This window comes from Glycine max, chromosome 11 (assembly GCF_000004515.6).
Source record: "Glycine max cultivar Williams 82 chromosome 11, Glycine_max_v4.0, whole genome shotgun sequence".
NCBI classification, from domain to species: domain Eukaryota; kingdom Viridiplantae; phylum Streptophyta; class Magnoliopsida; order Fabales; family Fabaceae; genus Glycine; species Glycine max.
The window spans coordinates 16,442,345-16,454,869 of NC_038247.2; the positions used below are offsets into that span (position 1 = coordinate 16,442,345).

The following is a 12,525-nucleotide window of genomic DNA, read 5'->3' on the forward strand; positions in this document are numbered from 1 at the left end:
TTAACTTCAATCCTCTTTTTGTGTGACATCAGTTAGATTGACTTCTATTTATTTTTCACTTCATCAAGCTGAAGATTGACCAGTAATTCAATTAGGCCAAGAAAAACTACTTCAATGGGATCACTCAACAGTTCATCACAAAATACTTTTTACCTGTTTAGTGAACCTGTAAAATAGGACATTTGTGTTGTAATTCTAATTTCAAGTTTGTTTTTAATAAGCATCTGAATCTTTTGTATATAAATTGTTCAGATCACTCATAAAAATATTCACGGCCTAGATCTTGTGTTGTAATTACAACAACCAGTTTTACCAATGAATATTTACTTTTTATTTTCTATTTCCCTTTCTTTTTTTCCTATTGGCTCTTAAGTTAAAATTTGTTGGTTTTTTTTGTTTTCCAGTTTATATTCGTATCACATAAATGGAAAAAACTTAAAATCAAAACAAAGAAGATGTACACTTTAAAATTGAAAATGAAAACATCTACAATCAATAGATCAACAGAGATCGAGTTTGAATTCAAAATCTAAGGAAGGGATTATACAAACAAGGCCATGGATGGCTTACATGTCAAGCTATGGTTCATTGTAATTACCGTCTAAAAATGTCAATTCGTGATATAGTGCTTTATTAAACGACGCATTTTCAATAAATAAAACGATGTGTTTCAAATAACAAATAAATTAAATAATAAATTAAACATTTGAAAGAAAGATGTGTTTCCAATACTCATGTTTTTTGAATACCAATACCCATGCTTTTGGATTACTAATGTTTTTCGAAAACCAACAACAATTATAACCACATGACAAGACGTTTGTCCTTTTTATTCATTTGTAATTAAATGTCACAATATTATCGATGTACTTTTTTTAAAAAACGTAATTAATATGCTTATTGATGCATTTTTTTATATTTACGTATACCAATACACTTTGCTTTTGCACTTTCATTTCACGCTTCTCCATATTTCCTAATTTTTTAATTATTTAATTGTTTTTGTCCTTTTTATTCATTTATTGCATTTCTTCTTTCCCGATATATTTGTATTTTCATTCCTACCATGACCATTTTAAATGAAACAAATTCAAAAGTATTGACTAATTTTTTAGTCAACTTAAGTTATATTTGACAAAACATTTTAAGTAGTTTTTAGTTTTTTTATTAGTTAAAAAACTCATTTAATTGATTATCCAGTAAATAAGTTTTTTTAGTAACTTATAACTTTCATTGGAATGTTAGTTTTTAATTTTTATTTTTTTACATTTTCTTATACTTTTATCATTTAATTGGTATATTCGAGTCACGTAATCTTGGACCAGTTAAGGAAATTAATTTATGGATAATAAAATCAATTTGTTTGGTTTAACAGTCAATTAAAAATATTCTGTTAAGATATGAAAATAATCATAATTTTATAATTAATAAACATATTCTGGTAGGACATGGAAACAATGAATCTTAAATATGACACTATTAATCTTCAACTTAATATAGACATTGAGTTATTACTAATTAATAGGTTCTTAACAATTAATTTTAAATATTATCATATCAATTTTAACATATTATTAAAATCAGGTTCACTTTTGTAGGAACTTAACATATTATTTCTAATTAGTAGGAACTTAACAATCAATTATATTTAAAAGTATGTTTTGTGAATTTAAAAATTAAACAAAACGTTAGACAAATTTAAAAGACTTTTCCATTAATAGGTACTCAACAATCAATTTTAAACATTTTGTTAGTATATTAAAATAATCATGATTTTCAAATTACTAAACATATTTTGTTTGGGTAGGTAAATAATCATAATTTAGACGTTGAATTATTCCTAATTAATAGGTTCTTAACAATCAATTTAGAATATTACCATATCAATTTTAACATATTATTAAAACCAGGTTTCTTTTTGTATTTATTTTTGTCTTAATCATCATCAATTTATAAAAATTTAATCATAATATCATTTTACTTAACAATCAATCTTAAATATTACACTATTAATCTTAAAAAGTGAACCTGGTTATTCCTAATAAGTAGAAACTTAAACAATCGATAATATTTAAAAATATGTTTTATGGATTTAAAAATTAAACAAAACGTTAGGAAATTTAAAATACATTTTCATTAATAGGTACTTAACAATCAATTTTAAATCTTCTATTAATATATGAAAATAATCATGATTTTCAAATTACTATACATATTCTGTTTAGATATGTAAATAATCATAATTTAAACCTTTCCATTAATGGATCCTTAACAATCAGTTTTAAATATTCAGTTAGTATATTAAAATATTCATGATTTTCTAATTAATAAACATAATAATTTAGCAATTAAGTTATTTCTAATTAGTTGATTCTTAACAATAAATTTTAAATATTACCATATCAATTTTAACCAATTATTAAAACCAGGTTCACTTTTGTATTTATTTCTGTCGTAATCATTGTCACTTTATAAAAGTTTGATCAATTTTAATAAGCATGTTCTGTTAGGATATCAAAATAATGATAATGTAGACATTGACTTATTCCTAATTAGTTTGAACTAAACAATCAATTTTAAATATTACACTATCAATTTTAACATTTTATTCAAATCAGCTTCAATTTTGTATTTATTTTTGCCAAAGTCATTTTCAATTTATTAACATTTAATTAATAACCATATTTTATTTTTATTTTGGTTATTTTTCATTTCATTCTAAACTACTTAACAATTTTATTAGGATATCGAAATAAACATAATTTGCACGTTGACTTATTCCTTTTTATTTTGCTTTATCTTTAGTAATTAAAAACAATATAAGATGATTTATAATAACCCATACTGTTCAACCAAACGTATTTCCATATGAGATCTCTATTCTTTTCTTTGTGTGGTCTTATTTCAGTTACCATCTGTTATGTTATATGAATTTTAATTGTAGATTAAATTTGGACGAAAGATTTATGCTCTGTAATTTTTGTGTGTGTATTACTTTCTTTAATTTATGGTGGAAGAGATTCAATTAAAAAGAAGAAAAACAATGCAATCAACAATTTAAAGGCACGGGCTAACACTACTAATACTTGATTTTAGTCATGTGCATCCCAAAGGTCCTCTAATCAAAAAAGAGGGGAAAAAATACAGCCAACAATTTCAAGGCATGGGCTAACACTACTAATATCTATTTTTAGTCATGTTCATCCCAAAGATTCTTCAATAAAAAAAGACAAAAAAATACAGTCAACAATTATAAGGCATGAGCTAACACTACTAATATCTTATTTTAATTATGTGCATTCCAAAGGTTCTTCAATAAAAAAAAGAAGAAATACACCCAACAATTTGAAGGTACGGGCTAACACTACTAATGTCTGATTTTAGTTATGTGCATTCCAAAGGTTCTTTCATGTGCCTTTTTCTCATACTTTTATTAATGTTGTAAGTTCAATACCTTTGGGTATCAAATAATTTTTCAATTCCATTTTAATTTTAACTGAACAGTCTATGGTTTGCTTTAATTAATTTTGAATTTATTTCGTTGACTTATATTTTTATCATTTCTTTTTCCTGCCCCTTGATGTTTCATGACTTAGTGTTCTTGATGTTTCATAACTTAATGAGGGACATATTATTCAATCATGTAATCATTTGATTCACATATTTTTACTATACATCTTTTCTTTTATTCCAAACAATATCAAACAATATATAACATTTACACATTACCTTAAAATTATGTTTTATTACCTACACGTAACTCAATATTAGTTTCAAATTTATATTTTATTTAATGTATTTTTTTCTGTCAATACTTAAACATTATTATTATCCAAATAAACAAAATTATATAAGTGTGTACATGTAGTAATAATTTATATTTATGAAATATCTCCTTCTGATTCTCTATGGTCATTCAAATTAATAGGAACGATGACTCAAACTAGGAGGAGATATTTCAAATTTTTATTGAAGAGTTAGATATTTTAATTATGTTAGTTAAAAAAATAAGATTAATGTTAACATAAGATTAATGTTTCAAACGAAAAATAAATAAATAATTAATAAATATAATTTAATGCTAATCATCATCAAAATAAATCAATTTTGTCAATGTCAATCAACATTTATTATTTTTTTATCTTTTGCGTTTAATTTGTTTCAGTTTCCTTTCAATGAATGTTTCTTGGACTATTAACAAGTCTACGGTACCGACCTTGACACATGTTTCAAATTCATATTTTATTTAATATATTTTTTCTGCCAATACTTAAACATTATTATTATCCAAATAAACTAAATTTTCAGTCATTTCATAATGAATTTTAACACTATTGATAAAAAAAAGTTAATGTTTATACCAAAAATGAGTATGTCTCCTTTTGATTCTCCATGTTCACTCAAACCAATTGGAACGACTTCATTTGCAATAACATTAACAAGTCTACGGTATAGACCTTGACACATGTTTCAAATTCATATTTTATTTAATGTATTTTTTCTGTCAATACTTAAACATTATTATTATACAAATAAACTAAATTTTCCATCATTTCATTATGAATTTTAACACTATTGATAAAAAAAAGTTAATGTTTATAACAAAAATTAGTATGTTTCCTTCTGAGTCTCCATGACCACTCAAACTAATTCGAACGACTTCATTTGCAATATCATTAACAAGTCTACGGTACAGACCTTGACCCATGTTTCAAATTCATATTTTATTTAATGTATTTTTTTCTGCCAATACTTAAACATTATTATTATCCAAATAAGCAAAATTATATAAGTGTATACATGTAATAATTTATATGTATGAAATTTCAAATATTAGTATGAGTCCGTGCATCAGCACAGGCCTCTCTCTAGTTTGTTAAAAATTACTCATCCAAACTCTGAATTTTATAATCAGGATAACAACTCAACATCGCTAATGTAGTTTAGCTGATTGCTCAAGCATTCATTAAAGTCTGGCTTTTTTCAAGAAAAAAGGAGCATCATTGTAGTGGATAGTGGAAGAAAAAAATCATAAAAACTGTCCCACCAAATGTGGAAGTGTTGAAAATCCCCACTTCCCGGCGCAAGTGAAGCAATTGAGCCAGCCAAGAGAAAAAGGTCAAGTGAGGAAAAGACACCTAAAAGGCTCTACATTAGTGCTGTCAGAGGAGGAAGGTTGTGATCACAGTGATCAAAGTGGTGCTGCCACTTTAGTAAATAAGGCACGCAATACAAAAACGTAAGTGGTCACCAACCGTATCAATACGTCCAAATACAAGTTACTATTACGTGTCCCTTTCAGTATTCTTTCTAATTTCTTCTTCCTTTCCCTTTTGTTTTCTCTGCCCATGTTTTTAGTTGAGTTCATGTTGTGTCCTGTTGTATACATATGGTAGTATGGTTGAAAAGTAGGAAGTTAGGATCCTGGGAAAGTTGAAGACATCGTGTGTCAATAGTCCAATTCTTGTACTTATTGGTAAGTGGTAGTACTAACAAACATCCATTATTACTACTATCATATACTGTCATGTTTTTGGTAAGTGAACTTACTAAGAAGTAGACATTTACTACTATTTATTTGCTTCTACATGTTTTTAGTATATGCTGAAAATTACACTCAGCTTCAAGCCTTACTGTGCTCTCACTCATTATGGCTCTCTCTGATTCCAATTAATAGGCCTCAGCTCAAGACATGCAAGTGATTTCATCTGAGAATTGAGAATGAGTAAATATTTCCTCAAGATTGAGTGATATTCAGCTAAGAAAGTTAATGCCATGTTGCCACCTAAATAATACCATCTCAACAGTAAACTTTGGTAGCATTAACCAAGCATGTAAGATCTTTTTTCAAATTCTCAAATTAACAACTCAAATAGTAGTGTTTTGAAGTTACAGTAATGTGGACACTGGACAGATATTTTCTGTGTTGACTTACTATGTTAGTACAGTTCAATACCCTATATTTAAGTTGGAATATTAATGAAATTCTTGGAAATGCAGCCTTGCCAAACCAGCTACTATACTGTATGCACCAGATTCAAAGCATAAGACTAAAGTCAGATTATCAATTCCCAAAACTGCAACCCATCTTCAGAGTCTGCTTTCTCTATTGTGTCTTTTTGCATGAACAAGAAGCTCATTGCTGAAGAGAAAAAAAAATGTCAAGTATGGGGTATTCAAGGTCTTTCTTGGCTTCTTTTCTTCTTGCTGTGTTGCTCAATGTGACTAATGGGCAGCCTCTAGTCCCTGCAATTTTCACATTTGGGGACTCAATTGTAGATGTTGGCAATAATAACCACCAATTGACTATTGTTAAAGCAAACTTCCCTCCTTATGGAAGGGACTTTGAGAATCACTTTCCAACAGGAAGGTTCTGCAATGGAAAGCTTGCAACAGACTTCATTGGTACCTTTTCTTTTTCCTCAAAATTCCCATTTTACTAAATATCTTTTCCCTGAAGTTCCTATTACTCTCTTTTTTTAAAACTTGGATTTGATCTTTGTTTCATTAATTCATTCACTGTAGCTGATATCCTTGGATTTACCTCTTATCAACCAGCCTACCTCAACTTAAAGACCAAAGGAAAGAACCTATTGAATGGTGCCAACTTTGCCTCAGCTTCTTCTGGTTACTTTGAATTGACATCCAAACTATATGTAAATACATTTAAAAGTCTTAAACTCAAACTCATTGTTCTTTTTTTTTCTTCTTTATTTAACATCATATAATTGTCAAGTGCTGTTGTATGTTTTCCTGGGTGCAGAGTTCAATTCCATTGAGCAAGCAGCTTGAATACTACAAGGAGTGCCAGACCAAATTGGTGGAAGCAGCAGGGCAATCAAGTGCTTCATCAATTATATCTGATGCTATATATCTTATTAGTGCTGGGACCAGTGATTTTGTTCAGAACTACTACATAAATCCTCTGCTTAACAAGCTTTATACAACTGATCAATTCTCAGACACTCTCTTGCGATGCTATTCCAATTTCATCCAGGCATGCCTTTCTCAACCTTGAAATCTTGCCCTAAAGGCTTGAATACTTTTTTTGTTCTTGCAGTTTTTTTCTTTTCATTTTAGTTTTTACAAAATGTGTTTGTTTTGTTTTTCATATTTAAAGCATTTTGGGTAGAACTTTCAACAGGAAAAAATTCTTTAAATAGTAAAAAAAAAAATGCTTTAAGATGAAAAACAAAACAAACACATTTTATAAGGATTAAAACGATTGTTTTTCAAGGACGAAAATGAAAAAAAAGCACTAAATTATATGCAGGAAAAAAAATATTTAAGCCTACATTAAAATTAAATATTACCAAAAAGTAAAAGAAAAGTTATTTGCTTTTGCTGATTTTGATTTGCCTTTTTCATCATGCCTTTGATAGAGTTTATATGCATTGGGAGCAAGGAGGATTGGTGTGACATCATTACCTCCAATTGGTTGCCTTCCTGCAGTCATCACTCTCTTCGGTGCTCATATCAACGAATGTGTGACCAGTTTAAACAGTGATGCAATTAACTTCAATGAAAAGCTCAACACCACATCTCAGAACTTAAAAAATATGCTTCCAGGCCTCAATTTGGTCGTCTTTGATATCTACCAACCCCTCTACGACTTGGCCACCAAGCCTTCTGAAAACGGTATAGAGTCCATTTAGATAAAATTTTGATACAGTTCCTTAGATGCTTGAAATAAAAGTTTGCATCAAAGATAAAATGATCGTTAATTATTACTGGACTGAAACTCCAATTCTGATTGAAAAACAATAGTAATAGTACTTAAGAAACTGCATTCATGTTTTGTCCAATCTAATTATGCTTTGACTAGTGAACTAATCATCTAATGGATTATGAACCAAGATTGTTAATTTGTCACCAAAGTCTTTGGAAAATGGTACAAAATTTAACTAGATAAAATTTAATAAAAAGTTTGCACCAAAAATCAAATGATCATTGTAGGCTACCGGATTAAAACTCCAATTCTGATTGAAAAACAATACAAAAAGTACTTAATTAAGAAACTGCATTCATGTTTTGTCCAATTTAATTATGATCTGACTAGTGAAGTGAACTAATCATCTAATGAATTATGAACTAGGATTGTTAATTTGTTTCTCATGTATGGCATGCATTGTGTTCTGTTATTACAGGATTTTTTGAAGCAAGGAAGGCTTGTTGTGGAACGGGGTTGATAGAGGTATCTATTTTGTGCAATAAGAAGTCCATAGGAACATGTGCTAATGCATCTGAATATGTATTCTGGGATGGTTTTCATCCCTCAGAGGCTGCAAACAAGGTTTTGGCGGATGAATTGATTACTTCTGGCATCTCTCTTATATCCTAATCAAACACTTCACGAGTCATACTTTGGATTTCCTACACTTGTGGTTGCTGCTGCTGTTGCATGAAGATGGCTTGTGAAAAAGACTAAGGATATTCTAGATGTTAAATCCCAAAGATCATTGTGTGGTTTTAGGTTCCGTGTTATTGAACAAAGACTTTTTCGTCTAAGGTTGATAATAAAGTGAAAATGAACGCTTATGGCATTTTAAATACTATTACTAAATTATAATTTTTCCATCTTTTTTTACACTAAATTTTAAATATTTAAATTACAATTTTTCTATCTCTTCCCCATGTTTTAAGTGCTTGTTGTTCAAGTATAAACAATTGTGATATTTAGTAATGAAGATTATATTTTTAAATATTAAAATGTTGGTCACGAAATTTTTAGAAAATGTAGTTTTATTCCCTCAAATGTACTATTTTGTAATTAAAAAGGGTTTTGAAAAATCATTTTAATTTCTGAAATTTAGTGTTTAAGAATTATTTTTTTTTAATTAAAATTTCTCATATTTGACTTTAATGATCATACATTGACAATATAATTTTTTATATTATTATCCAATCATAAATCATTATCAATATGACTTCTAGAGTTATTATCATACATAAAAAGTTCTAATTAAACAACGATATAAAATGATTTTACATTACTTTTAGTGTATAATCTATTCTCTTCTACTATTTATATTATGTTTTTTTATTAAAATTGTCCAAAAAAAAGTGTACAAATATGTTAAATATATATATATATATATATATATATATATATATATATATTATTATTAATTTCAAATATAAATATAATTTTTTTTAACTAACTTTATCTTATTTAATAATTTTTTCCCCTAAAATATCCTTCTAGTTAACGTGTCTTATTTTTTCTTCTTGACATCCGAAAGATTATGATTATATGTACCTTATAAGAGAAATGCTATTGATTTAAATTGATTGGAAACTATCCAATTATGAGAGAAAATTATTAAATAAGATAATTAATTATAATTTTGTGTAATTTTTAAGAAATTTAATACAATAAAAAAGAGTGTTGAAAAGACTGTGATACAGTGTTGTTAGCATTTTTCGTATAAATAACGCGAGAGAGGTTAGAGTGAACGAGAGAAAGTGATGGATTACGATTTAGCAGCGTTGAAGCTTTTCTGTTCGCAGCTGAAGCAGGCTCGAGAAGTAGCAATGCCTTGTCAAACTCAAAGTCAAAGTCAAAGCAGCTTCACTCTCGGCGGCCTCCTTTTCCAGCGCCCTTGGTTGCAGGTTTCCACTCCCATTTCCATTCCCTAAACGCCGCCGTTTTCTCTCTCTCATTTCCATTTTCATTTTCGCCTAATCTCTCTCTCTAAGGGCGTTCTCGTCTCCGCCTCCGACGCCGGCTCTCTGCTTCTCGACGACGGAACCGACCTCGTCGAGCTCTCCCTCAATAGCGAGTTTCGCCACCGTCCATGGAAACTCGGTAATCAATGCTTCTTCTCTCTTTGTTCAATTCAATGTATTCTATATGTCTTTAACGAACCAAAAGATGGAAATTCTCCTCAACAAAAGACAATAATAGGAGGTGATTTATAATGATAATGCTTTGTAATTTGTAGAATTGCAATTCTATATTGATCTTTTGGGTAAATACCTATTTTGGTCCTGAAAGTGTGAGGCGGTGTTAAATTGATCCCCAAAGATGAAAAATTTAAATTTAGTTCCTGGATGTGTTAAAAGTGCCATAGATTGGCCCTGCTTACAATTTAATGACCCTCAACTTTGTAACTTAATGTTAAATAGGTCCTACAAAAATATAACTTATTTTAAGTTAATCCTTGAACATTAAAATGGTCTCAAGGATTTAATGACAGGACCTCACACTTTTTATACATTCAAAGACTAAATTTAAATTTTTCGTCTTTTAAGGTCCAATTTGTCATCTAAGGTCCAATTTGTCATCGTCTTACATTTTCAAGGACCAAAATGAATATTTACCTTCCATTTTTTATGCATTTTTATACATGTATCTTACACGAATTGTATTCTATATAACTTTTTAGAATAATCGCATGGTACTGCAACCGTACTGAATGACGTCGTGTGATTCATGCAGTGAACTTCACCTTTGTTGTTGTTATTGTAATCATACAGGTCTGCCTTATCGGATACGGATCGTATCTGATGCATGTATTGTATCTGTGTATCATAGATTTATTTACTTTGTCAGGGATGTATGTAATGGTGGTTGGAGGGTATGCTGCACGTCCAGGGAAGCTTCCCATGATCAAGGTATTGTACACGTTTTTATCATTTTGAGTTAGAGGCACTTCTAAAATAAATGAATTAATCTCAAAATTAGCATTCATACTTGCATATATTTTCTCTCACACAAAATAATGGAGTTTGTTTTTGGTGATGTTCAAGTAAATGTATAAAATCTGATTTTCAATTTCCGTCTATCAAGAGGAGCATTTGTATATGGCTATATGCACTCAGGTTAGGTGGATGTATGTAGTGGGAAGAAATATTTATTAGGTGTCTTGTTTACTGGTAGAGTATAGGGAACACCACGGCTACATGCCTATGGTAGTTTTTCGACTGTTTGTGTTTGGATAACTGTTCTGAATTTACATTTGGGTGTTGAAAGTACTTTTGGAGGAAACTCTTTTTGTGTGTTTGGATGGGCGTTAATAAAATTGGTTTTGGTGAAAATTGATTTTGAAGTGACGTGACTTATGTTTAGATATTTTATTATAAAATCAAGTTAGGAGTCAATTTCAGTACAAAATTTTGGATCTAACGCAGAAGCTACTCAAAGTTGTTTCGACCCAGAATCAATTCTGAATTCTTCTCCAATGTGAAACCAAACATGTGAAAATGTATCCAAAATCAATTATAAACTCAGAATCAATTTCTCAACACCAAACCAAACATGCACTCTATCTTTTATTCTAAACATACTTTTGAAAAAGGTGCAACAATTTTCCAAACTTACATGAAATAAGCTGAATTTGTTCTTCCTATGGTTTGCTTAGCCTATAATTTGTGTGACCTGAAACAGAATAAATTTTTCATGGAAAGGAACTGGTTTTCTTTCTTTTATTGGAACATTGCTAGAAAGAGAAAATGCTAGACAACACTTTTGGCACTCCTTTTATCACCCTTTATTATTGTGTGAAATCTAATGCTGATCTCACCAATAAGGAATAGGACAATTCAAAAGTTAGGTGCAGTATCATGAGTGATTTTTGTGTTATTCTCTGATTAAAATTGGAGTTTACATCAGTGGCTCATGCAATAAAGGTTGGTATTAAAGGCCAAAACGAATTACTGAAGTGAAATTTCAATTTTGACTGAAGGCACCTAAACTTCCAATGTTGAATGCAAATGCAATAATAGAACGCATCATAATATTGCTCTCACTAGTCACTAGTGGAAATAATGAAGTGATTGTGGGGCAAAATAGTTTAATTTGAAATTTTGAACTGATAATTGTAACAGGTTCACAAGATTGTTGATCTTTCATCGTCTCCTAACCGAGAGGCTATGTGGTATCTTGAAGTTATGGAAGCATACAAACTGTTCTATCAGCCTCTTGTTGAAGAATTTACATGATGGGAGTTCTTGATTAAACAGAGAATGGGTATTGAGGTTGGCATCTGACATATGGATTTTCCCTTCTTTTGACAAGTTTAAGTTAGCACACAGAATTTTCTAAGATTGAGTTGGTATTCACATATCTATGAGAAATCTGTTCTTTGTTATAAAAAAATTCTATGTGCTAGGACTTAGATGAATTTTGATGTATATCATTTCGATGGCAAGAAATATAACAAGGCTAAAATACTTAGCACGAGTCAAGGATGTCAAAATGGTTATCGAAATAATAAATTTTGATGAGGCTAATGTTTCGATGAGCAAATTAAGCACATGGAAGACAAGAGCACTAAGAATGAAAATTTTAAATTCGAAACAGCAGTTGGTAGTGGTTGATGAAAAGGATTACGTAAAGACATTAGATGTCATTAGATCTAATTAATTAGAAATTTGTATACCTGTCGAAATCGTTAGAATTTGATTGTTTAGTAGTAGTGGCCTATAAATAAAGACTTTCGACAATCATTTTCATTGGATTAAATCATTGTCACTCAAATCCTCAAACGCCAATAACACCACACTTGAAAATGGTTCCCATTA

The 12,525-nt window shown here is 29.5% G+C and overlaps 2 protein-coding genes across 4 annotated transcripts; both read left to right on the forward strand.

The window, feature by feature from the left end:
* Positions 1–5,119: 5,119 nt before the first annotated feature.
* Positions 5,120–8,550, forward strand: LOC100775618 (GDSL esterase/lipase At5g22810). 3 transcript variants are annotated; one of them, XM_014764148.3, is made up of 7 exons: positions 5,120–5,239; positions 5,678–5,834; positions 6,001–6,405; positions 6,526–6,656; positions 6,764–6,997; positions 7,383–7,638; positions 8,148–8,550. In XM_014764148.3, exons 3-7 carry the CDS (start codon positions 6,159–6,161, stop codon positions 8,339–8,341), a joined length of 1,062 nt encoding a protein of 353 aa, XP_014619634.1. In that variant the 5' UTR covers positions 5,120–5,239; positions 5,678–5,834; positions 6,001–6,158; the 3' UTR covers positions 8,342–8,550. The 3 variants fall into 3 exon arrangements, with proteins under 3 accessions (XP_014619634.1, XP_025980250.1, XP_003538180.1); XM_026124465.2 differs by lacking the exon at positions 5,120–5,239 and adding an exon at positions 5,307–5,476 and having other exon boundaries at positions 6,559–6,656; XM_003538132.5 differs by lacking the exon at positions 5,120–5,239 and adding an exon at positions 5,314–5,476.
* Positions 8,551–9,287: 737 nt separating this feature from the next.
* On the forward strand, positions 9,288–12,184 carry LOC100780251 (recQ-mediated genome instability protein 2). Its single transcript, XM_003538141.5, has 4 exons — positions 9,288–9,612; positions 9,700–9,808; positions 10,556–10,617; positions 11,830–12,184. The coding sequence occupies exons 1-4, from the start codon at positions 9,469–9,471 to the stop codon at positions 11,941–11,943; spliced, it is 429 nt and encodes a 142-aa protein (XP_003538189.1). The 5' UTR covers positions 9,288–9,468; the 3' UTR covers positions 11,944–12,184.
* The last annotated feature ends 341 nt before the right edge of the window (positions 12,185–12,525 follow it).